Below are 24370 nucleotides of genomic sequence, written 5' to 3'. Positions count from 1 at the left end.
GACTGGTTTGAACTGTAACCTATAACAGTCCACAATCGGATAGCAATAGGTTCCCACTTCAACCCCAGCAGGTGTATTTGGAAACGTTGGAGAAACTGTACACCAATGAAGAGCATTTGGAGAACCAATATCAAGGGATTTTTAAACTAACTTTCTAACAGTAGGCTACAGCAGCACTTCATGACTACAGTGGAAATACATGAACAAAAAGACCACAACATGCTTCCCAATGATACAAATCAGAGTCTCGTTTCCCCCTGTTGAACAGGCAGATGGGCACTCATAATCTTGTTAGTTCTGATTGTGTGGCCCTCTAATTATAGCTAAGTACTTTGTGTGACTAGACTGACTACAAAGCTATACACTTTAACCACATTCAATAAAAAAAACAAATGCCCCTATTGATATTCGTGCACAAGTGAAGCAGCAGGATTTTGCCTACAAATCCCTCTGAGTAGAGTCGATTAATTAGCATTACAACCCGCGTTTACGTGTCCTACCAGCGTAAAATCACACAATTGCAAATAACGACAACTCAAACAACAAAACAGGAACACGGTTGTAAAGAAAGGGGCACATTTTAACCAGATGCCCTGCAATAAGTAACCCAGCTAGCTGAGCGCGGACATTAGCATTTTAAAGTACCCGCGCGGGGTTTCCTTCTTCCGCGCACGAGGTCGATTTCGTGTGTGTGTGTGGCGCGCGCGCCAAATTAGGCACGCAGAAAGAAGGAGCGCGTGTTTTGTCTTGCATTGCGCAGTGACTTGTCATTGTGGGCCTTTACTGTTTTGGAAATGTAAATGTTATGCTTGTGATGAGCGTGTTCTTGACCTGTATAAATAGATGTGGCGGAAGGGCCACATGCATCAGATCACAGGGAAGCAAGGTGGATACGATACATGCGTAGTGGTCGTCTACTCGAGTTCTCTGCCACGGTCTTCAGCGAACAACGTGCCTTTTCGTCCAATTTTACAGAACTAAAAATAGAAATGCAGCCAGACAAGTTGCTGCAGGTCAGCAGAACCTCTTTCTCTGTGGCAGACATCCTGGATCCGTCTAAATTCACTGGGAGACCAAACATTACTCATCCAAACCATGGTTCAATTCAGATTGACGCAGCGAGAGGGACCACAGGTGAGATTTCTGTTATTCGATCTATATATTTTGAAAGCTAAACGGGCTTTAAAGCTTTACAAACACATGAATGGCTTCGAAGCTATTTACTTACTCGTGAGCTGTTGCTTTTTTATAAATATGATCCTTGGACTGGGGTATAGGTTTTATGCAGAAGTTTAGTTTAATAAGAGTGTCCTCCTACGTTAGATGCGGTAGTATTAGTTTCATCCCAGGAGAGGTCAGTGTTGGTTTATTTATTATTGGCCCAGCCTCAGACTAGTTTCATAATGACATGAAAAGGTTATTTCTTCATCAGCATTCAACTAATATCATCATAACTGCTGATTTTAAAAAAAAAAATATATATATATATATATATATATATATATATATATATATATATATATATATATATATATATATATATTTTTTTATATTTTATTATTTTTTAAAAGAATGGATGAGTTCCTGCTTTAAACTCACTATTTTCTATTCAGGTGGGGCAGCCATTACTGAACGCCAATGCAGAGTAGAATTTCCAAGTGGTCCAGCAGCCAGTGAATGCTCCACCACAGTGGAATCAGCAATGTCGCCGGTAGCGAGCGAGGCCCGTCCTGCATCTGCATGCCATTGCCCGGAGAGGTCAAAGGGCAAGTTGCGGCGGGTCCGGACAGCGTTCACCCTGGACCAACTACGCATTCTAGAACATAGTTTCCATAGCAGCCACTACCTGTCTGTCTTTGAGCGCTACGCTGTTGCTTCGACACTCTGTCTCACGGAGACCCAGGTGAAGATCTGGTTCCAGAACCGACGCACCAAGTGGAAGAAAGAGTGTGAGGGGAAAGGGGTGCCTGAAGAGCAGCTCCAGTGTGGGGTCGGATACCCCTCACCGCCTCCTGTCTATCCTACAACCCGGCCACTGTACAACACTATGCGTTGTCACCAGGGACCACAGATTCAACTATTCACGCCACCGTGCTTCCTCGTTCCACAATACCACCGTCGTCCGTATTAAATGAGAAAGGATGTAGCCTGTTTGTAAGAGCTAACGTTGGTGTTTTGTAAGGAGATTGAAGTCGGCGTTCACAGTTTAGATACTGTAGCCTGCCCTATCCTAAATGTATTTGTGCAATATACTATAGTCCACTGTAAATGAATGTAAGTATTTATAAATGAGTTACTATTTATGTGCTGTTTGAAAGCCAGTGGGAAAACTATGCCAAGCGATCCTGTAATGTGCCAAAGGATTATTACTGTGACATGTTGACTGATAGGCTTATCTTTCTTACTGTTTTGAAAGGTTTGAACTTATTTTGATACATTTCCATGAGCATGGAATATTTTTGTACTGTACCACGAGTGTTCTTCCAAATAAAATAAGTCAATCAATCCTGCATTTTATTATGCAAGAAAGACACACGCACAGATGGAACGGAAATGATCGTAATAGCCGCCAGTCCTCCTAGTGGTTTCCTGGTCTCTGAGACGAAAGACTCACTCATGAGGAAGGTATACAATCAGTGTGCAACCCACCACATGCTCTTGTGTTAATCCTTTGACATCGAGGATATTAGATCCCCTCCCTCACAATCACCAACCCCAGCAGAAATATCACTAAGGAGACGCAGCTAGTAAATAACCCTTGTTATGCTTCTTAGGGTTTTCTTAATATGGATCCTCAAAGAGAAGCAGCTGTAAATGTTTAGGGTAGCCCTAATATGGCAATTCCGAACACTGCAATCTGTGACTTCCAAGTGTCACTCAAAAACCAAAGAGGAACAGTAAAATAACAGACACACCCATTGGTTGTAAATCGCTCTTTGGCTTGGTTGTTTCACAGCGATTTCCTTGTACTTTGTCATGTAGCCAAGGGGGGACAGACGGTCCGAGACGCAAGTTAGAGAGCACTTCAAGTTGTAAGGGAACTCGTTGGCACTGCTCTGTAACCACTGAGATAGAGGTCTCTCTCTGACATAACATTAACCTATGCTCTTTTATATGGACGATCTTTCCATGTAATCTCTGTCCATTAAACAGCACTGTACAGCCATCTGAACTAAAGCCCATTGTTTTGTTCTGGAGATCTTTAAGAGAAGCAGAACTCCTCCTTGACCACCAGGCACCCCCTCCAGCACCACTATTACAACCAGATGGATCCACCGCAGAAGAATGCACAACGGGGAGAACATAGTTAACTCAAACGGAGAGAAAACGGCGACTTGAATTTCTGTTACATTTAAGAAACAAACTATTTTTTTTCTTCCAGAATTAAAGAACAACATCCACATGGGTTGTGATAGGATATTTGATGTCTGGGTTGATTTCCGTGGGTATATACTTTGTTGGTTCTGTTGATATACTGTATGTGGTAGCTGGTACCAGTCTGTTTGTGCTATCATTCATGTTTCACATGACAAAGAGTGGCAAGGAGTGGAATGATAGCACAAACAGACTGGTACCCAGGCTAATATATGGGTCATTGGATGGTCCTCATCATTGGGTTAAACGTAGCTCGTTGTCCTTGCTTTGATAATCGGACACAGCCGTTGGGCAGAGTGTCAACACTGACTCTGTCTTTAACAATGGAGGGTGGGTTCTCTGGTTCTCTCCATGAAATGATCTCAGTCACTGTGGGACTAATATAAGACTGAGTCCAATAGTGCACGCACACACACACACACACACACGGTTAATAATATCAGGTCACCCTTTGTAGGCCTATCACAGTCACTAACAGCAAGGCCAAATGTGTGTAAGTGAACAGGAGAGAGAGAGAGACGAGATCTTATGGAAATAAATCTGCCAATTTTCCATGAGACACACAGATACAGATTATACAATGCAGACATCAGTATGACTGATTGGGTGACTGGTTACATGCTACAGTAATAATGAGGAAGGTATTTTTCCGTCCTTGAGGCTTCAACATAGACGTATCTACCAAGTCATAAACTGTACAGGAATTCACGACCCATTCATTTATAACTTTTATGCATGATCAAATGTACAACATATGATAACCAGGTATGTTGAGCTAAGTACATACACTGCACTGAGTTTATAGCATTTTAATTCATGTTCACTGACTTCTGATGATCTGTGAATAGCAGACTTCTATCGTTTCTTTGTACATCAGATCAGATGTGTTCTTTGATGCATGGCAATAGAAAGGAATGTCCTCCTGCTGACATTCTTCAGTCTGACTCACTGCTCCAGAAATAGAGAACGTAGATATCCCAGCACATCTGGCCTAGAAATTGAGCACTTAGACATCACAGCACATCTGACTGCCATTACTCTCACAGGATAAATAACTCTCTGTAACTCAGTGGCCCCTAGACTCAGTAGTCCGAGCACGAGTTGGGGTCATACTAAATGTATTACTGTAACTGTAGGTCACTTTCGGTACAAGTCTATGACGAATGAATAGTAACGAACATATTTCTTTGTTATGAGAGTATATCGACCAACGCAAAGCTGTAGGTTCTTTCTCGTTCAATGTTTCTAGTCGGAACCCAGAGAACTCTGAAGGAATGAACTGCAACTCACCGCTATGTCCCGACCCACCTTTGGGAACCAGTGTAACTTCATGTATTTTTGGGGGGGAAATTCACTTTCAGCTCACACTCTCCTTTCCACACTTTCTCTCTCTTTTTTCTCTCTCTTTCTCTCCTGTTTTCTGCTTGAGAGCAGAGTAGGCGAGAGGGATAGGTCCTGACATCTCGTGTATGACCTGGAGGCATGTGAAGCTGAGCTGGGTTGTTTTTGTGTGTGTGTGTGTGTGTGTGTGTGTGTGTGTGTGTGTGCGAGCGTGCGTGCGTGCGTGCGTGCAGTCTTTTAGCAAGTCTGCTGAAGCACTTATATCCAACCACACAATGTGGGTACATTCTTAAAGATGGAATGAGTTTTCCTCTCCAATAAATCATTTCATGTGTAAATACTGTAGTTTTTCCGGAACACATTGAAAATGTTGACCTAGCTGGATAAAATGGATTCACTATTTTGTCTTTCTGTGCAAATGCTTTGTCAATTTTTTGAGTCTAAACATTCTCTTCTTTTAAAAAATTCTCATTACTATTCTTCTCTTTTCTTTTCTCTTTTCTTTTCTCTTTTCCTTGTCAACTTTTGTCAACTTTTGAGTCTAAACATTCTTCTTTTTTTTAAATTCTCATTACTATTCTTCTCTTTTCTCTTTTCTTTCTCCCTCTCTATCTCTCCTCCTCTGGAATGTGAAGTGTGGAAGGCTCCTCCCCTGTGTTTAGTGAAGAGAGGGAGAGGGGGATAGAGGGAGAGGAGAGGAGAGGGGATAAGAGAAGAATGCCTACGGAGGAGCAAGAGGGAGAGGAACAGACGGGAGCCAGGAGGTGTGCTGTGTAGCTGCTTCTGAGACTCTAGACTCCTGCATGCATCTGCGGTTCCTTTCCTTGGTCTCTGCCAGGAGGCTGCTTAAAACCCCTGAGCCCACAGCTATATCCTCTTCCTCTCCTCTCTCTGACACACCACCAAACAGGACTAAGTTCTATACACATCTGCACACCAAAGTTTTCACCACAGCCTTCTACGAACCAAAACGTTCTACACACCAAAGATTTCAACAATATTTTCTTCAGTCTCCTGGCTCTTAGAGACTCTTCAAGCTCTTAGAGACTCTTCAAGACAGACTGACTCCGGCTGAGACGTCTTCTAAACCTGAGGACTGTTGGATGGTCTATTGTTGTTGCTCGTCTAACTCATGCAGGTCATCTGTTAGCTGACTACTCTGACTGGTCTGTGTGAGAGACTGTGGGTGGCCTGAGGATTTTGTGCGTCACTAAAACATTAGTTGGCCTATTTGGTCTGCAACCTTGCCTTTGTTTCGTTGGTACAACCCAGAGTGACTGAGGAATCTTCTCCTGCACGGCAGATAAGGCCTTTTTAGAGCTGGGGTCAGGTTGCACTGCGAGTCCTGGTTCTGAGTGTAGGAAGAAGATGAGGGGTGCAGGGTTGAGTTTGTGGGTGTCTCTGGTCCTGTGCTGCTGGGTTCTGGGCTGGGCTGGAGGTGTAGAGGGACAGGACACTGCACGTGTCCAGACACAGGTGAGACAGACTGGACCTGTGGCACGTGGGAGAGAGGTGGAGGAAAACAGGGAGGAGGTTATGATGGACGACCCTGGCGTGGAGGTGGAGGAGAGCAAACCAAAGAAGAAGAAATCTCCAGAGGAGGTCGAGGAAGGTAAGAGGTGGCTCCTTCAGTTCTTCTTCTTCTTCTTCTTCTTCTTCTTCTTCTTCTTCTCTTTCTCTCCTTGACTGTATCTTCCTGGTGGTCCATCAACCAGCAATCCCTGTAACCTCTTGGGAACAAACTTAACAAAGACTTGGCCCAGTTTTCCCCTTGTTGTGTCTTGTTCACAAACATGTGTGGAGACAGAGGCATTGGCAGAGATGATCCTGGTCCAGTAGAGCTCCCAGCGGAATGATTCCCACACACTCCTCTCTGAAACACGTGTGCATGGAGCCAACCAGTCTCATCCAAACCCAACACGCCTGATGCTGTCGCCTCTTAGAGAGGAGGGTAACGGAGCTGTAGCACTTTTCTATAATGTTGTTTCTCTATAGTTTAGATATGTAATAATAGTATTGAACAATGTGTGGGAGCCCGAGTCGTTCCTTGAGCCTCTTACTGTCAAAAATGACTCACAATTTCTCACTCACAATTTCTCACAGGCAGTGGGAAACATCCCAGTTCAGCAGTGTGTGTGTGTGTGTGTGTGTGTGTGTGTGTGTGTGTGTAGATGGCAAACACATCTGGTCTGTCTCATGGTAGAAGCGGGGTGGTAAGGGGTGGTTCAGTGGGTTTCGTTTCCATCCTTTCATCATCCTTCTTCTTATAACCCTTCTCTCTTTACCCCCCCCCCCCCCCCCCCCCCCCCCCATCCTCTCTACACTCTCCATTGCGTGGGGAAAACACACAGTTAGTTATCTGTCAACAATATGTTTTCAGTGAGACTGTTGATGTCTAGACTCCGTAGTGCAGTAGTCTTTATTATCCACAAATGATCTCAGAAGACCAATTTTCTAAGAGGCATGCATACATATACATACAGTTTACTTAAAAAGTTTTACAAGTTTGTGTTGTAGTGGGAAAGTGGGGAAGACTCCCTACTGTGGATTTAACCGATTAGTAACCATGTGGTGTTTGGCTGATGCAGAGTTGTGCTCACTCTCAGCCTGAAGAAAGTGTATGTTTCCGGTTTTCAAGGATACAGTAATTCAGGGATGAGGGAGAGGGTTACTGTCATATACACTTACTTAGCGGTCTGACAGCATTTTCATGGCAGAACCAGAGAAAATATTGCATTGTCTGATTGAATACATTATAACATCTTTCTGCACACCCAGGCCATCAATTTCCAGAATACTTTTGTGTAAAATACAAAAACATTTTCACAGTAAGGAGAGAGAATTTCTGACTGGGCCCAGTTGTAACAATGGAGTTGATGTTTAATGTGTGCACTATTACATTTTCCACTGCAAAGCCACAACTCTACTAGTTCTTTCCAAATCCATTCCGGGCGGTTAGAATTAGGCTACATTTTTTTTTTTAATAAAAAAAAGGCTGAGTTTGCAGAACCGGGAACCACTGAGTGATCTTTCATTTGGTTGTGCTGCAGGGAGATACAATTATGAACAAAAACTGCTTGATTTATGCATTTAACTTGTCATAAAATGGCATGATTCACAGTGCCAAAGACGTCTCACAGGGATCCAGGAGTGCTTCATTGTTTTTACCTACAGATATCAACGTATCTTCATGGGGGGAAAAAAACAGCCTTCTTCAGGCTTGAGTTCTCACTTATTGATTAACAGCACTTGAGGAAAATCCTTACCTACCAATAAAATGTTAGTGGAAAAGGTGAGTAGACAGAGAAAGAGCAGACAGTTTCCTGGGCAGTGTGTTTAGCTGGCCTGTGTGTGTGTGTGAGGATGTTGACATTTACATTTCAGACAGCTAGGTAATGCTGTGATCATGGAACCATAACAGAGCTGCAGGAGCAGGTCTACTGAAGTCTACCGGGGAGAAAACAAGCACTTCTTTGTCTGTTACAGTCCTGTGTCTGTCTACTAGTCTGGGGATAGTTATGCTACTACTCTGTGTGTTACAGTCCTGTGTCTGTCTGCTAGTCTGGGGATAGTTATGCTACTACTCTGTGTGTTACAGTCCTGTGTCTGTCTGCTAGTCTGGGGATAGTTATGCTACTACTCTGTGTGTTACAGTCCTGTGTCTGTCTGCTAGTCTGGGGAGAGTTATGCTATTACTCTGTCTGTTACAGTCCTGTGTCTGTCTGCTAGTCTGGGGATAGTTATGCTACTACTCTGTGTATTACAGTCCTGTGTCTGTCTGCTAGTCTGGGGATAGTTATGCTACTGCTCTGTGTATTACAGTCCTGTGTCTGTCTTCTAGTCTGAGGGCAATTGCATGGATGGCAATGGTTGACTAGTCTTTTTCCACAGCTGCAGTGTCTCTGAGTATGGCAAGTCTCTGAACACTTTTGATTACAAACTAGTTTAAAAAAAAGTTTGTTAACCATAAGTAAACTGCTTTTAAATCATTATATGAAATAGTAGTATTCCACAATACTTTCCTGGGTGATCATTGTAGCTCTACAACTCAACGTCTTGCTTGGTGCGGGGACTGAAGTGTAAATGATTGCACCGATAATGAAGCATTATCCACAAGCCACAACGAACCAACCAGGAACAGTTGGACAGCTGTCGACACTCAGAGAGTTGAAGGACCGTCAACGCGGTGGGTTTGAGCTTGGCCAGCTGGCTGCCTGGCCTGCAAACCAAAACAAAGCAGTGACCTGGCTGACCCTGTCTGTCCGTACAAGGGCTCAGCATCATTGCTGAACCCTTGAACCCTGTGGGAGAGGGAGAATGTGTTCAGGCCTGTCCTTCAGGAAATAGGAAAGAGAAGAGAGGGAAAGAGAGGGCAAAGGGATATCTGTGGAGATCTCTCTCTCTCTCTCTCTCTCTCTCTCTCTCTCTCTCTCTCTCGTTAGTGGTCCCGTCTTCTGTTCCAACCTTTTAGTCTCTTTCTCTAATTTTCTGGATGGATCTAGGGTGTAGTAATGGTGGTGGTCATTTTTTATTAAATGCTTTTTCTCACACTCTCTCTATCTCTCTCTCTTCAGCCAGGGCAAAGAAAGCTGCAGAGAGGGAGGCCAAAGCCAAGAAGCAGAAAGCCCCCAAGGCACCGAAAGCCACCAAGGCACCCAAGAAGCCCAAGGCTACCAAGGCACCTAAAGCCACCAAGGCACCTAAAGCCACCAAGGCACCCAAGAAGCCCAAGGCTACCAAGGCACCTAAAGCCACCAAGGCACTCAAGGTCACCAAGCCCAAAGCTACGAAGGACTCCAAGACGACTGGAAGGAAGGACGAGGTGGTGGAGCCAGTGGCCAAAAGACCCACTCTGGAGGAAGAGGAGGAGAAACTGCTGATTGAGCTGGGCTGGGATAGATGTACTTATACAGAGGCTTTAAAAATAATGTGACAGATGTATATTTGATTTATACAGGGCTTTTCTAAGGACCCCCAAAATGCTTTACAATATTACGTTAGTCTTTTAGTGGGCTGTAGGTTTCAGTAGACAATATAGTCTTTTAATGCAGTGCGTTGGTTTGTGACTGAGTAGAACGGTTGATGACTTAACAGAACTGTCTCTGCAGTGATTCCACCTGTGACTCCCAAGGAGCCCCAAGAGCCAGGCCAGGGTAAGAGATGGTTTGATATCAGACAATGGGATCACACATGAGAAATCAGCTTATCTCTGTGCTATGAGCTGGTTCTTTTCACGCGAGACCTTTGACAGGTCACGTTCATGTAACGTTTCAGTGTAATCTCATTCATTTGCAATGTGCAGGTGTTGTAGCCAATAGTTCTCTGTTGACTCTGCGTTGGGGTTTGTGTGTGTGTTGTTTCTGCCCAGTAGACAGGAGACCCTCGGGGCCCACACCACCCTCTGCTGGCTCCAAGACCCTGACAGAGCATGACCAAGATTACTGGGATGCCAAGCGTGCGTCTGACATGACTCAACAGTCACTTTCAATCCAATCTTCTCTGTTTTGACGCATGAGTTCAGCTTGGCAGAGATTATGATCATACGTCATCTATGAGAAATTGCAAAAAAAGCAAGACACTAATATTGTCAAAGCCTCATGTTTGTGACAGTTGAGAGGAAACACGTTCATGTAGAGTACAGAAACAGAAAACTGTTGTTGTTCAGCCCTCTAAGACATCTAAACGTCTGTTTACAGCTGACAGAGAGAGGACCACCACTGAGGTCATTATGTATGTACCAGGTAACAGCCAATCCCGTCACGTAAAACAAATTACAGTACTAGTTTCAATCGTCTATTTTGCATCTATTTAACACGCACACAAATAAATGTTTTTTTCTTTCAGAGGAAACCACCGTACCGCCCATGCCCTGGTACGAAGAGTATGATTATGCAGATTGTAGGTACACCACCTGCCTGTCTGGTTATTTATCATGCTCTGTAAGAGCACTCCCCTCTGTAACGTCCAACCTCTGCTCTCTCCACAGTGGCAGCTAAGAAGCTAGAGGAGGAGGCAGAGAAAGCTCGCAAGGAGAAGGAGGAGAAAGGTCTGAATCTCTTTGAATCTTTCTGCCAGGAAGAACCCTGTAGCTCTGTCCCTTTTAGGACACCCTTATGTGATAATTCCTCACTTAGGCGACTGGGTTGTTTATGGGACAAGGTATGTTATATCCTGTGGATTGCGACCGTGTCAATACCAGGGAGTGGAAGGAGAGAAGAGTCAATCGCCATGTGGCTGTTGGAGAGAGAATGGGGTGGATTGAGAAAGGGGGAGAGGAAGGGAGAGCGATAAGGAAAATAATGGGGTTTATCAAAACAGCTGCTGTCACGTGTTGGCGCCCTGGGCCTCAGTATCAGTGAGACAGACAAGGGGGGGAGGGATGAAGAGAGGGAAGAAGGGAGGGAGGGTAGGAGGGGAGTTGGGGTTCATTTTGAGTGTGTGCAGAGCAGGCGGAGATATTTCAAGTGTACATTTGATGATGTTAAATTCACCACTCGGTGTAGGCCTATCAGGAAAGTTTCATAGAGTAAACTGAGCCATCTGTTTTTGAGAATATGCAGGGAGGGTTATTGGAGGGTAATGGAATGGCAGTAACTGCGCAGTGCTATATCGGCAGCACATATGAGAGGACAGCATTTGATGCTTGCTGAGCTGGAGAGTAATGGCGGTGTCTTGCACCACAGTGGAGCGACTGAGGAAGATGTGGGAAGAGGAAGAGGAGGAGAGGCTGAGGCAGATCCCGTTACACGCCGAGTCCAAGAGTAAGAAAATCACCTCAAAACCCAGTTTTCATAATCATATTCACCAATGATCAGCTTCAACTTTACTTGAACCCCTAACCCTATACTCCCAAACCTTCCCTACAGTAAATGTCTCGGTCACAGTCTTTGATATGTGAGTGTTTATCTGTCGCAGTTAGATACTGTTGGAATGCTGGCCTGTTTTCTTCTGTTTCCTGTAATAAACTTGTTTTCTCCACAATCAGCCTTCTGGTCCGGCCAGAAATAGATGTTTACTGTACAGTCAGACTAGGAGACGACTAGCCTGTTCTCTCTTTATCTCACCGTCTCTTTCTCTTCCAAGTACCAGATCTGAGACTCGTGTTACGGCCTCCGAGACCTCATAAAAAGGAAAAAGAATGCTATGAGAAAGCAAAAAAATGTTTTTTAGCACTTGAAAACAACCATTCCCTTATAGCCTTTTCAGAATAAAAAAAAAGCATTGTGTGTGGTTGTGTAAGATGTGGTCAGTATTGGACTGTGTTTTTAGCCTGTTGCTCTTGACGACTACAGACCAAAACATTTAGCATGGATGACTAAACTGTTTTGGTGTGTGTCCCATTAGTTTTCAGTTGTTTTGTTTTGTTTTCCCAGAATGCCCTCCTCTAGGCCTGGAGTCCCATCGTGTTGATGATGACCAGCTGCTGGCCTCGTCTCAGTCTCACCACGGCTTCTCAGCTCAGAGAGGCAGGCTCAACATGCAGGTACACAGAGTACACTATAGTATAGAGATACACAGTACTACACCATAGTATTGCCTTGTCTCAGTCTCACCACGGTTTCTCTGCTTAGAGGGGCAGGCTCCACATGCAGGTACACACTGTATTGTATAACATATACTACATAACATACACACCATAGTACTGCAGATATACTTAGAATACTACATACTGGACACCAAATAAAATAAAATGTTATTGGTCACATACACGTGTTTAGCAGATGTTATTGCAGGTGTAGCAAAATGCTTGTGTTCCTAGCTCCAACAGTGCAGAAGTATCTAACAATTCATACCAATACACACAAATCTAAAAGTAAAAGAATGGAATTAATAAATATATAAACGTTAGATTGAGCAATGTCGGAGTGGCATTGACTAAAATACAGTAGAATAGAATACAGTATATACATATGAGATGAGTAAAGCAGTAATGTAAACATGATTAAAGTGACTAGTGTTCCATTATTAAAGTGGCCATGTCTATGTATATAGGGCAGCAGCCTCGAAGATGCAGGGTTGAGTAACCGAGTGGTAGCCGGCGAGTGATGGCTATTTAACTGTCTGATGGCCTTGAGATAGAAGCTGTTTTTCAGTCTCTAGGTCCCAGCTTTGATGCACCTGTACTGACGTTGCCTTAAAGATAATAGCGGGGTGAACAGGCTGTGGCTCGGGTGGTTGATGTCCTTGATGATATTTTTGGTCTTCCTGTGCTGTAGGTGTCCTGGGGGTCAGGCAGTGTGCCCCCGGTGATGCGCCGCATCACCCTCTGGAGATCCCAGTGCTTGTTGGTGGTGCAGTTGCCGTGCCAGGCGGTGATACAGCCCAACAGGATGCTCACAATTGTGCATCAGTAAAAGTTTGTGAGGGTCTTACAGGCCAAGCCAAATTTCTTTAGCCTCCTGCCGTTGAAGATGCACTTTTGTGCCTTCTTCACCACACTGTCTGTGTGGGTAGTCCATTTCAGATTGTCAGTGATGTGTACGCGGAGGAACTTGAAGCTTTCCACCTTCTCCACTTTGGTCCCATCGATGTGGATAGGGGCTTGCTCCCTCTGCTGTTTCCATTGTTGGTAATCAGGCCTACTGCTGTTGTGTATTCTACAAACCTGATGATTGAGTTGGAGGCGTGCGTGGCCAAGCAGTCATGGGTGAACAGGGAGTACAGGAGGGGGCTGAGCACGCACCCTTGTGGGGCCCCTGTGATGAGGATCAGCAAAGTGGAGGTGTTGTTTCCTACCTTCACTACCTGAGGGTGGTCCGTCAGGAAGTCCTGGACCCAGTTGCACAAGGTGGGGTGCAGACCCAGGGCCCCGAGCTTAATGATGAGCTTGGAGGGTACTGTGGTGTTGAAGGCTGCGCTATAGTCAATGAACAGCCTTCTTACGTAGGTATTCCTGTTGTCCAAATGGGATAGAGAAGTGTGATGGCGATTGCATTGTCTGTGGATCTATTGTGTCGAATTGAAGTGGGTCTAGGGTGTCATGTAAGGTAGAAATTATATGATCATTAACTAGCCTCTCAAAGCACTTCATGATGACAGAAGTGAGTGTAGTCATTTCGTTCAGTGACCTTTGCTTTCTTGGGTACAGGAACAATGGTGGCCATTTTGAATCATGTGTGGACAGCAGACTGGGATAGGGGGAGATTGAATATATCCTTAAACACTCCAGCCAGCTGGTCTGCTCAAGCTCTGAGAACGCGACTAGGGATTCCGTCTCGGCCGGCAGCCCTGCGAGGGTTAACACGCTTAAATGTCTTACTCACATCGGCCATGGAGATCGAGAGCCCACAGTCCTTGGGTGCAGGCTGCGTCGGTGGCACTATGCTATCCTCAAAGCGGGTGAAAAGGGTGTTTAGCTTGTCTGAGACCAAGACGGTGTCCGCGACGTGGCTGGTTTTCCCTTTGTAGTCTGTGGTTGTCTGTAGACCCTCCCATATGTATCCTGTCTGAGCCATTGAAATGTGACTCCACTTTGTCTCTGTACTGACGTTTTGCCTGTTTGATTGCCTTACGGAGGGAATAATTACACTGTTTGTATTCAACCATATTATCAGTCACCTTGCCATTGTTTAATGCGATTGTTCATGCTTTCAGTTTTGCGCAAATGCTGCCATCTATCCATGTTTTCTGCTTTGGGTAGATTTTAATAGTCACAGTGGGAACAACATCCCCTATAGACTTCCTGATGAACTCACTCACCGTGTCCGTGTATACGTCAATGTTATTCTCAGAGGCTACCCGGAACATATCCCAGTTCGCGTGATCAAAACAATCTTGAAGCATCGATTCTGATTGGTCAGACCAGCGCTGAATAGACCTTAGCACTGGTACTTCCTATTTGAGTTTCTGCCTATAGGAAGGAAGGAGTAAAATGGAGTTTGGATCTGATTTGCTGAAGGGAGGGCGGGGGAGGGCCTTGTAGGCATTTCGAAAGGGGGAGTGTTTTACCAAAGCGAGTACTACAGCAAAAGTGTTGATAGAACTTTGGTAGTGTTTTCCTAAAATGTTCTTTGTTAAAATCCCCAGCTACAATGAATGCCGCCTCAGGATATGTGGTTTCCAGTTTGCATTATGTCCAGTGTAGGTCCTTGATGGCTGTTGTGGTATCGGCTGGAGGGGAATATACACGGCAGTGACTATAACCAAAGAGAATTCTCTTGGGAGGTAATACGGTCTGCATTTGATTGTGAGGTATTCTAGGTCAGGTGAACCAAAGGACTTGAGTTTCTGTATGTTATCACAATCACACCATGAGTAGTTAAAATAATCATGAAACATACAGCACCGCCCTTGTTCTTCCCGAAGAGTTCTTTATTCCTGTCTGTTACCTTCGCTCTGATATCCGAAAGTTATTTCCGGCTGTATGCAAAAACACAAAAAAACGCTCTGGGCTAAAAATGTAAGAAATAACACAAAATACTAAGTATTGCAAATTTGCTTAGGAGCTAGAAGCAGAGCTGCCATGTCTGTCGGCACCATCTTGCCACCATAGTACTGGAAAATGGGCTCCCCCTCTAGAGACAGGTTACTCTCAAGGTTCATTCCTACCTAGGGAGCTTTTCCTTCCAACTATTTCCTCAGATCTTAAGAGGATGCTGCATGATTGACCAGTTGAGGGGATAATTTTGTCTCCCCAGAGTTCCGGTGATGACGACGGTGTGTACGGGGGTGCGTGGTGCGCAGAGCCAGAGGAGAATAACCACTGGTTTGAGGTGGACGCTCGCAGAGAGGTGGAGTTCACTGGAGTCATTGTACAGGGCAGGAATTCAGACACAGTGTAAGTCCTGCTGTCCGGGGTCACTGCCCTGGGGTCACTGCACTGTTCACACAGCCAGGGCCAGTTGGAATCCCCATTAGCCTGCACAATTGATTTGAAATGAACAACACATGAAATTAATACAAACCAAACACCATTCACATCAATGTTTTTTTTATCCATTAGATAAGCAGAATGCTGCAAAAATTATTATAAGGAAAAAGTAATAGGAATTTGAATATTTCCTGTGGAATCAAATGGCACTTTGAATGTTAAAGATTACACAATGTTGGCTATTCGTATAAAGTCTCTTTCTCTCGCTCTCTCTTCCTGTATTTCAGAGAAGATTTTGTGTCCACGTTCCACGTGTCCTTCAGTAACGACAGTCGTGATTGGACGGTGCTCCACGATGGCTATGCGGAGTGGGTGAGTAACCTCTTAAGATTGGTCAGTGCAGCTGCCAATTTATTATCTCAACTTTCCTCCTCTCTAATCCTTCCCCTCTCCATCCCTCCAGTTGTTCTATGGCAATGTGGATAGGGACACGCCAGTGATGGTGCAGTTTGATTGGCCAATTGTGGCACGTTACATCCGTATCCTTCCCCAGAGCTGGAACGGTAGCTTGTGTCTCAGAGCTGAGATCATGGCCTGCCAACTGCCAAGTGAGTACAGCACAATGCATAACCCCATCACCTCAGTGAAAACATCCCCTCCAACAACTCCAGAACCTCATCACGTCCCTAACTCCATCACCTCATAACCTATAAAAGGATCATAATCACGCCCACAACCATCCCCGTTACTCTCCCATATGAATTCCACCACATGCTTCCAATGTTGTTCCTCCCTTCACTCCCCGCAGGCAGCTTCCGTAGTGAGAATGAGGTCCACCCCACAGACGACCTGGACTACAGACACCACAACTATAAGGACATGAGACAGGTGAGTCTAAAATGAGAGTGGGGCACAGGTGGGTATGTCAGGTGAGATAGCCACTGTCCCTCTTTCATCTCTCCCTCATCCCTCTCTCTCTATCCTCCTCTCCCACTCTCTCCTCCTGCTCCATCTCCCCCTCCGTCACGCCCACCTAACACATCACTCTCCTCTCTCCCTCCATCTTCCCATATCTCCCACCTCCCTCTCCTCCCTTCCTCTCTCCCACCTCCCTTCTCTCTCCTCCCTCCCTCTCTCCATCCCAGATGATGAAGGTGATAAATGAGGAGTGTCCTAACATCACAAGGATCTATAACATTGGGAAGAGTTCTGCTGGCCTGAAGATGTACGCCATGGAGATCTCTGACAACCCCGGGGAACACCAGACAGGTGTGTGTGTGTGTGAGAGTAATTGGTGAGCCATACAGCAACGGACCTCGCACACATACTAAGTGATCACAAAACACTGTCACATAAAGACATCTTACTCAACAGGTGAGCCGGAGTTTCGCTACACGGCGGGTCTCCATGGCAATGAGGCGCTGGGGCGGGAGCTGCTCCTCCTGCTGATGCAATTCATGTGTAAGGAGTACAATGACGACAACCCCCGAGTGCGCCGCCTGGTGGAGGGTGTGAGAATACACCTGGTTCCCTCACTCAACCCAGACGCCTACGAACTGGCTTACGAGATGGTGAGGGACCTGGGCTCATTCCAGAAAGATGCTCCAACAAGGAATATATATGTTTTAATTGATGAAACGGGAACCAATGTAACATTACATAATGTTCTTTCCATATCCTATTTCTCTCCCCACAGGTCCTAAACTGCCTGCTCTAAGAAGTGTATTTGCAATAATCTCTCCAATAGAGATGGCATTTTCTCACCTCTCCTCTCTCGTCTCCAGGGCTCTGAGATGGGGAACTGGGGTCTGGGCCACTGGACGGAGGAGGGATACGATATCTTCCAGAACTTCCCGGACCTCAACAGTGTTCTGTGGGGGGCAGAGGACAGGGGCTGGGTCCCACGCATTGTACCCAATCACCACATCCCACTCCCAGAGAACTTCCTCAATGGCTCTGTGAGTGTTTGGGCTCGAGACATTGTTGTTTCTGTTATTGATTTTGTACTGTTCAATTTCCAATTACACTAGTCTCTATTTTCTCTCTCGTTTTGTCTCTTTCTCTCTCTCAATTTCCAATTATACTAGTTTGAATTTCTGGGGTGACATCTCTATTTTCTCTCTCTCTCTCTCTCTTTTTGTAGGTTGCCCTGGAGACCAAAGCTGTCATTAACTGGATGGAGCGGACCCCATTTGTGTTGGGAGCCAATTTGCAGGGGGGAGAAAAAGTAGTGGCATACCCGTTTGATATGCAGCGGCCTCCAAGGGCTGCAGGGGTGGGTTTCGGTTGTGACTGAAATAAGATAAAGCAGGAAAAGTAGTATCCTATATCGGGAATCTTTATCTAGGGAATTTCAGACGTACCCATAGATTTATATCTGCACAGGGACCCAAGAGAATAGGATCCCATTTCCAGCCCTGCTACCTTCTATTACATTAACATAATCTGATTCCTGTGTCTTTCAACAGACGTTGGGGTCTCGGCGTGGGTCTCGGCCCGGTATGGACCATGAGATGAATGAGGAGACGTGGGCCCGGATGCAGCGTCAGAACGGGGACGCGCTACGGGAGACGGCAGACGACACCATGTTCCGCTGGCTGGCCATGTCGTACGCCCACAGCCACTTGACCATGACGGAGACCCAGCGGGGCTCCTGCCACACCGACGACATCTCTGGGGGACAGGGCATTATCAACAGGGCCAGCTGGAAGCCTGTGGTGGGGAGTGAGTGTCAATGGGGACGGGGAAAGACGTGAAGAGTGGAGGAGAGGCGAGAGAAGAGAGGAGTCTGAAGCAAGGGCGCGGGAGAGAGATAGAGAGAAAAAGGGAGAAAAAAAGGAGAGTATCAAGGCTCAGGAGAAGACCCAGATGCAGTCAGTTTCGAGGTAACAAAAGGTTATTACAAAAACAGTGGGGCAGGTAAATTACAGATCAAGGGCAGACAGAGGTCAGTAATCCAGAGCAGAGTCCAAAAGGTACAGAACAGCAGGTAGGCTCAGGGCAGGCAGAGGTCAGTAATCCAGGGTGGTGTGAAAAGGTACAAAACATCAGGCTGGCTCAGGGCAGGCAGAATGGTCAAAACCGGGAAAACAGAAACTAGAGCAAGACAGGAGCACGGGGAAAACGCTGGTATGCTTGACAAAACAAAACGAACTGGTAACAAACAGAGAACACAGGTATAAATACACTGGGGATAAATGGGGAAGATGTGCCACACCTGGAGGTGGGTGGAGACAAGCACAAAGACGGGTGAAACAGATCAGGGTGTGACAGAGAGAGGAAGAAATAAGTATGAAGAATCAGGTTAAAGAGAGATAGAGAGAAGCAGACAGTGTTAAGAAAATCCATCTCATGTTTTATACTTCCCTCATGATTTAAACCTCCAGGTATGAATGACTTCAGCTACCTGCACACTAACTGCTTTGAGCTGTCCGTCTTCTTGGGCTGTGACAAGTTTCCGCACGAGAGTGAGCTGCCTTTGGAGTGGGAGAACAACCGAGAGGCACTACTGTCCTTCATAGAACAGGTCAGAATACACACTACAAAGACAACATCAATTAATGTTTAATATTATCTTGTTTTTTAATGCATTTTACTGTGCCTTTTGTTACTTTGTTATTTTATAAACATTTGGTATTTTATTAGGATCCCCATTAGCTGTTGCAAAAGCAGCAGCTACTCTTCCTGGGGTCCACATAAAACATGAAACATAATACAGAACATCATTAGACAAGAACAGCTCAAGGACAGAACTACATACATTTTTAAAATGGCACACGTAGCCTACATATCAATGCAGATACACACACACTATCTAGGTCAAATAGGGGAGAGGCATTGTGCTGCGAGGTGTTACTTTTTCTGTTTTTTTAAACCAGGTTTGCTGTTTATTTGAGCAATATGAGATGGAAGAAAGTTCCATGCATTAAGGGCTCTATATAATACTGTACGCTTTCTTGAATTTGTTCTGGATTTGGGGACTGTGAAAAGACCCCTGGTGGCATGTTTGGTGGGATAGGTGTGTGTGTGTCTGAGATGTGTATAAACTGACTATGCAAACAATTTGGGATTTTCAACACATTGTTTCTTATAAAAAGAAGTGATGCAGTCAGTCTCTCCTCAACTCTTAGCCTGGAGAGACTGGCATGTATGGTATTTATATCAGCCCTCTGATTACAATTAAGAGCAAAACGTGCCGCTCTGTTCTGGGCCAGCTGCAGCTTAACTAGGTCTTTCCTTGCAGCTGTCAACCACACAGATGGACAATAATCAAGATTAGACAAAACTAAGGCCTGCAGAACTTGCTTTTTGGAGTGTGGTGTCAAAAAAGCAGAGCATCTCTTTATTACGGCTAGACCTCTCCTAAATCTTTACAACCATTGAATCTATATGTTTTGACCATGACAGTTTACAATCTAAGGTAACGCCAAGTAATTTAGTCTCTTCAACTTGTTCAACAGCCACACCATTCATTACCAGATTCAGCTGAGGTCTAGCACTTAAGGAATGATTTGTACCTAATACAATGCTCTTAGTTTTAGAGATGTTCAGGACCAGTTTATTACTGGCCACCCATTCCAAAACAGACTGCAACTCTTTTTAAGGGTTTCAGTGACTTCATTAGCTGCGGTTGCTGATGCATATATGGTTGAATCATCAGCATACATGGACACACATGCTTTGTTTAATGCCAGTGGCAGGTCATTGTTAAAAATAGAAAAGAGTAGAGGGCCTAGAGAGCTGCCCTGCGGTACCCCACACTTTACATGTTTGACATTAGAGACGCTTCCATTAAAGAAAATCCTTTGAGTTATATTAGATAGATAGCTCTGAATCCACGATATGGTGGCAGAGGTTGAAAAGCCATAGCACTTAATTAAGTTTTTTCAACAACAGGTTATGGTCAATAATATCAAAGGCTGCACTGAAATCTAACAGCACAGCTCCCACAATCTTCTTATTATCAATTTCTTTCAACCAATCATCACTCATTTGTGTCAGTTGAGTGCCCTTCTCTATAAGCATGCTGAAAGTCTGTTACTAATTCATTTATAGAGAAATAGCATTGTATTTGGTCAAACACATTTCTTTCCAACAGTTTGCTAAGAGCTGGCTACAAGCTTATAGGTCTGCTGTTAGAACCAGTAAAGGCCGCTTTACCACTCTTGGGTAGCGGAATTACTTTGGCTTCCCTCCAGGCCTGAGGACAAAGACTTTCCTTTAGGCTCAGATTAAAAATATGACAGGAGTGGCTATAGAGTCAGCCAACATCCTCAGTAGCTTTCCATCTAAATTGTCAACGCCAGGAGGTTTGTCATTATTGATCAGTAACAATACATTTTTCCACCTTTCCCTCACTAACTTTACAAAATTCAAACCTGCACTGCTTTTCTTTCATTATTTGCTTTTTATGCATAAATATAATTGCTCACTGTTTGTCGTGGGCATTTCCTGCCTAAGTTTGCCCACTTTGCCAATGAAATAATCATTAAAATAATTGGCAACATCAAATGGTTTTGTGATGAATAAGCCATCTGATTCGATGAAAGACGGAGTTGAATTTGTCTTTCTGCCCATAATTTCATTTAAAGTTCTCCAAAATGTTTTTCCATCGTTCTTTATATCGTTGATCTTGGCTTCATAATACAGTTTCTTCTTCTTTGTGTTGAGTTTAGTCACATAATTTCTCAATTTGCAGTAAGTCAGCCAGTCAGATGTACAGCCAGACTTATTAGCCACTCCTTTTGCCCATCTCTTTCAACCATACAGTTGTTCAATTCCTCATCAATCCATGGAGCCTTAACAGTTCTAACAATCAGTTTCTTAACAGGTGCATGTTTATCAATAATTGGAAGAAGCAATTTCATAAATTCATCAAGTGCAGCATCTGGATGCTCCTCATGAATCACATCAGACCAACAAATATTTTTAACATCATCCACATAAGAGTCACAGCAAAATCTTTTGTATGATCTCTTATACACTATTTTAGGCCCAGCTGTTGGAACTTTGGCATTCCTGGATATAGCCACTATATTGTGATCGCTGCAGCCAATGGGTACGGATACAGCTTTAGAACAAAGTTCTGCAGCATTAGTAAAAATGTGATTGATACATGTGGATGATCTTGTTCCTGTAGTGTTTGTAAACACTCTGGTAGGTTGATTAATAACCTGAACCAGATTACAGGCACTGGTCACAGTAAGAAGCTTCCACTTGAGAGGACAGCTTGATGAAAACCAGTCAATATTCAGGTCCCCAAGAAAGTAAGGGTGGCAGGTGGCCCAATGGTTAGAATGTTGGGCCAATAACCGAAAGGTTGCTGTATCAAATCCCTGAGCTGACAAGGTAAAAATATGTTGTTCTGCCCCTGAGCAAGGCAGTTAACCCACTGGTGCTGAAGACGTGGATGTTGATTATGGCAGCGCCCCGCACCTCTGATTCAGAGGGGTTGGTTTAAATGCGGAAGATACATTTCAGTTGAAGTAATTTAGTTGTACAACTGACCAGGAATCCCCCTTTCCCTATATGCCACTGAGTAAATGCTGTACTTGACTGAATTGCGCCCAGTGATGTCATCTGAGCGTTGAGCCCTGATAGAGGTTCTGTTTCCTGTGCCAGGTGCATCGTGGGATAAAGGGTATAGTGAGGGACATGGAGGGAAATCCTCTGGCCAACGCCACCATCTCTGTGGAAGGTATCAAGCACGACGTCAAGACTGGTAAACCTGCATTTACACACACACAGCATATCGCAGAGGAAGACCAAAGGCAAATGTACATGGTATTTCCTTCCAAAATGATATGACATTTCTGATCCTCTCTTTCTGGTCTCCTCCCCCCCCCCCCGTAGCTGCAGCCGGAGACTACTGGCGGTTGTTGAACCCTGGGGAGTACCGTGTGATGGCCCGCGCCGAAGGCCACACTCCCCAGACTCGGCTGTGCATGGTGGGCTACGACTCCGGGGCCACCCCCTGCAGCTTCACCCTGGCCAAGTCCAACTGGGATCGCATCAAGCAGATCATGGACCTCCACGGCAAGAAGCCAATACGGCTTGTCACCAAAGCACCACCCCAGGCAGGAAGTGACATCAGTGGTGGAGCCGTTGGCAGCATGAACACCACAAAGACGGACACCGGTGGCAGGGCAGCCGACTCCCAGAATGCTAAGAATCTCCGCCGCTTACGGCTGATGCGCCTGCGCCGCCTGCGGAGACTCAGGGCCAACCTCTCCACCACCACGACCGTTGCCACCACGACCAGCACACCGGCCCCCACGACGACGGCGGAGCTGGTGACCGAGAGCACTACTTCCTGGTATGACTCGTGGTTCCCTGTGGAGAGTTCGTACACAGAGCCCACGCAGGCCGAGATCCTCACGGAAATCCAGGAGTCAGAGCCCACACAGGACTACATATTTGATTACAAGTTTGATGATTACTAAATTGAATTGCTAAAGTAACAAATTACAGTCTGTAAATACACAATCATAGCTAAAAGGCATTATTCAAATTGTGGGAAATAAAAAACAAATTTAATTCCGTCTCGTGCTGAAAGACAATATTGTAACTGCATTTTTTGTAGCACTTTTTATATTAAAAGAATAATACTTCTTTGTGGTGCTCTTCTATTAATGTCTCATGATGGTTTTACATTTATTCTGATATATTCTTGTGACGCACACATTGATCAGATAATAGGGCTGTCTTTCTGTGCAGATCAGGGAGTCAAAGGCATGCTAACGGTATTATTTACTCAGGCAAGCCTACTCTGAGGTATCTAGCCTTGCTATTATGTTGACCCATTTCCACTTTTTGAGTCGTCTAAACCTCTCTTTTTCGCCATGAAATTAAATGACTTTCCCTCATTTAGGGTCATGAACCTTCACTTCAAAAGGTGGACACACTGATGTGTTGTGGAATGTCTGTCTGTGTATAAAAACATGATGTCGGAGGTCATTTTGACCAGGAGGCTTTCGTGTGTATAGATAAATCCAAAATAAACAAGTGTCTTTGATGTATTTTGTGTTGACTGGTTCTGGTTGCAATTTTAGAATCATGTTTGGGTGAAAAAGAGCTTTCCCAAAGCTTCTCCTTCTCAGTGCGAGAGCAGCTGATCTCTGACACAGACGGTCAAAAATTAGCTCCGAAAGACGTTCAGTCCATGAAGCCTTATCACAAATTCTGGACTGTGACAGTCAAATAGAAGAAGAGGTTTCGGAGACGGAGGACATTTCATAGATGGAGGACAATGCTGTCGATGATCCAGACTGAATTTTTCTTTGGTGAAGAGGATTCCGAGATGATATCTTCCATACCATCCCCTCCATCAGATGAGAGAGAGAGAGCAACAGCCATCATCCAGAGAAGGGAGGACATAGAAGTCTAAAGATGGTAATACTGAATGGTCACCGTCATCACGACGAAGTAGAGGTAGACTGTCAGCTTCCAATGTAATCAGAGTTGATCCTGGGCCTACACGATTTGCTGTCACTCGAGTCCATGATGCTCTTTTTTACCCCAAGCAATAGAGAAGATTGTACTGGACATGACCAACTTGGGGGGGGGGGGCGTGTTTTTCAAGCGAACTGGAAGCCACTCGATCGGATTGACTTGCAGGCGGACATTGGATTGCTGATATTAGCTGGAGTGTACAAGTCAAACGGAAAGCGAAGGGCCAGCCTGTGGGATGAAGAAAATGGAAAGCCAATATTCCGGGCAACAACTTCTCTGCTTCTCTTCTCTGACGTGAGAGACAAACTGCAATCAGAGATGTATGGGATAAATGGGTGGAATAAATGTTACCGTTACTGTACAATCCTGGTCCTCACGTTACAGTGGATGAAC

The 24370-nt window shown here is 44.9% G+C and overlaps 1 protein-coding gene across 1 annotated transcript; it reads left to right on the top strand.

The window, feature by feature from the left end:
- The first annotated feature begins 5418 nt into the window (after positions 1 to 5418).
- On the top strand, positions 5419 to 23544 carry LOC139388792 (AE binding protein 1a). The gene is made up of 21 exons (XM_071135713.1): positions 5419 to 6328; positions 9291 to 9617; positions 9825 to 9869; positions 10088 to 10171; positions 10413 to 10457; positions 10561 to 10614; positions 10703 to 10762; positions 11400 to 11477; positions 12090 to 12199; positions 15354 to 15493; positions 15814 to 15898; positions 15990 to 16134; positions 16335 to 16414; positions 16672 to 16795; positions 16901 to 17097; positions 17311 to 17484; positions 17670 to 17801; positions 17995 to 18250; positions 18913 to 19052; positions 22148 to 22247; positions 22379 to 23544. Exons 1-21 carry the CDS (start codon positions 6085 to 6087, stop codon positions 22966 to 22968), a joined length of 3210 nt encoding a protein of 1069 aa, XP_070991814.1. The 5' UTR covers positions 5419 to 6084; the 3' UTR covers positions 22969 to 23544.
- The last annotated feature ends 826 nt before the right edge of the window (positions 23545 to 24370 follow it).

The sequence above is a fragment of the Oncorhynchus clarkii genome, chromosome 29 (genome assembly GCF_045791955.1).
Source record: "Oncorhynchus clarkii lewisi isolate Uvic-CL-2024 chromosome 29, UVic_Ocla_1.0, whole genome shotgun sequence".
NCBI lineage: Eukaryota > Metazoa > Chordata > Actinopteri > Salmoniformes > Salmonidae > Oncorhynchus > Oncorhynchus clarkii.
The sequence above is the reverse complement of the archived record's forward strand: the minus strand, read 5'-3'. Positions and strand labels throughout refer to the sequence as shown.

Bases quoted from the DNA above. Each gene is read 5' to 3' on its own strand.
- LOC139388792 (XM_071135713.1), top strand. From the start codon at position 6,085: ATGAGGGGTGCAGGGTTGAGTTTGTGGGTGTCTCTGGTCCTGTGCTGC. The intron at 16,135-16,334 runs GTGAGTACAGCA...CACTCCCCGCAG, and splicing joins CATGGCCTGCCAACTGCCAA to GCAGCTTCCGTAGTGAGAAT. The intron at 17,098-17,310 runs GTGAGGGACCTG...TCTCGTCTCCAG, and splicing joins ACGAACTGGCTTACGAGATG to GGCTCTGAGATGGGGAACTG.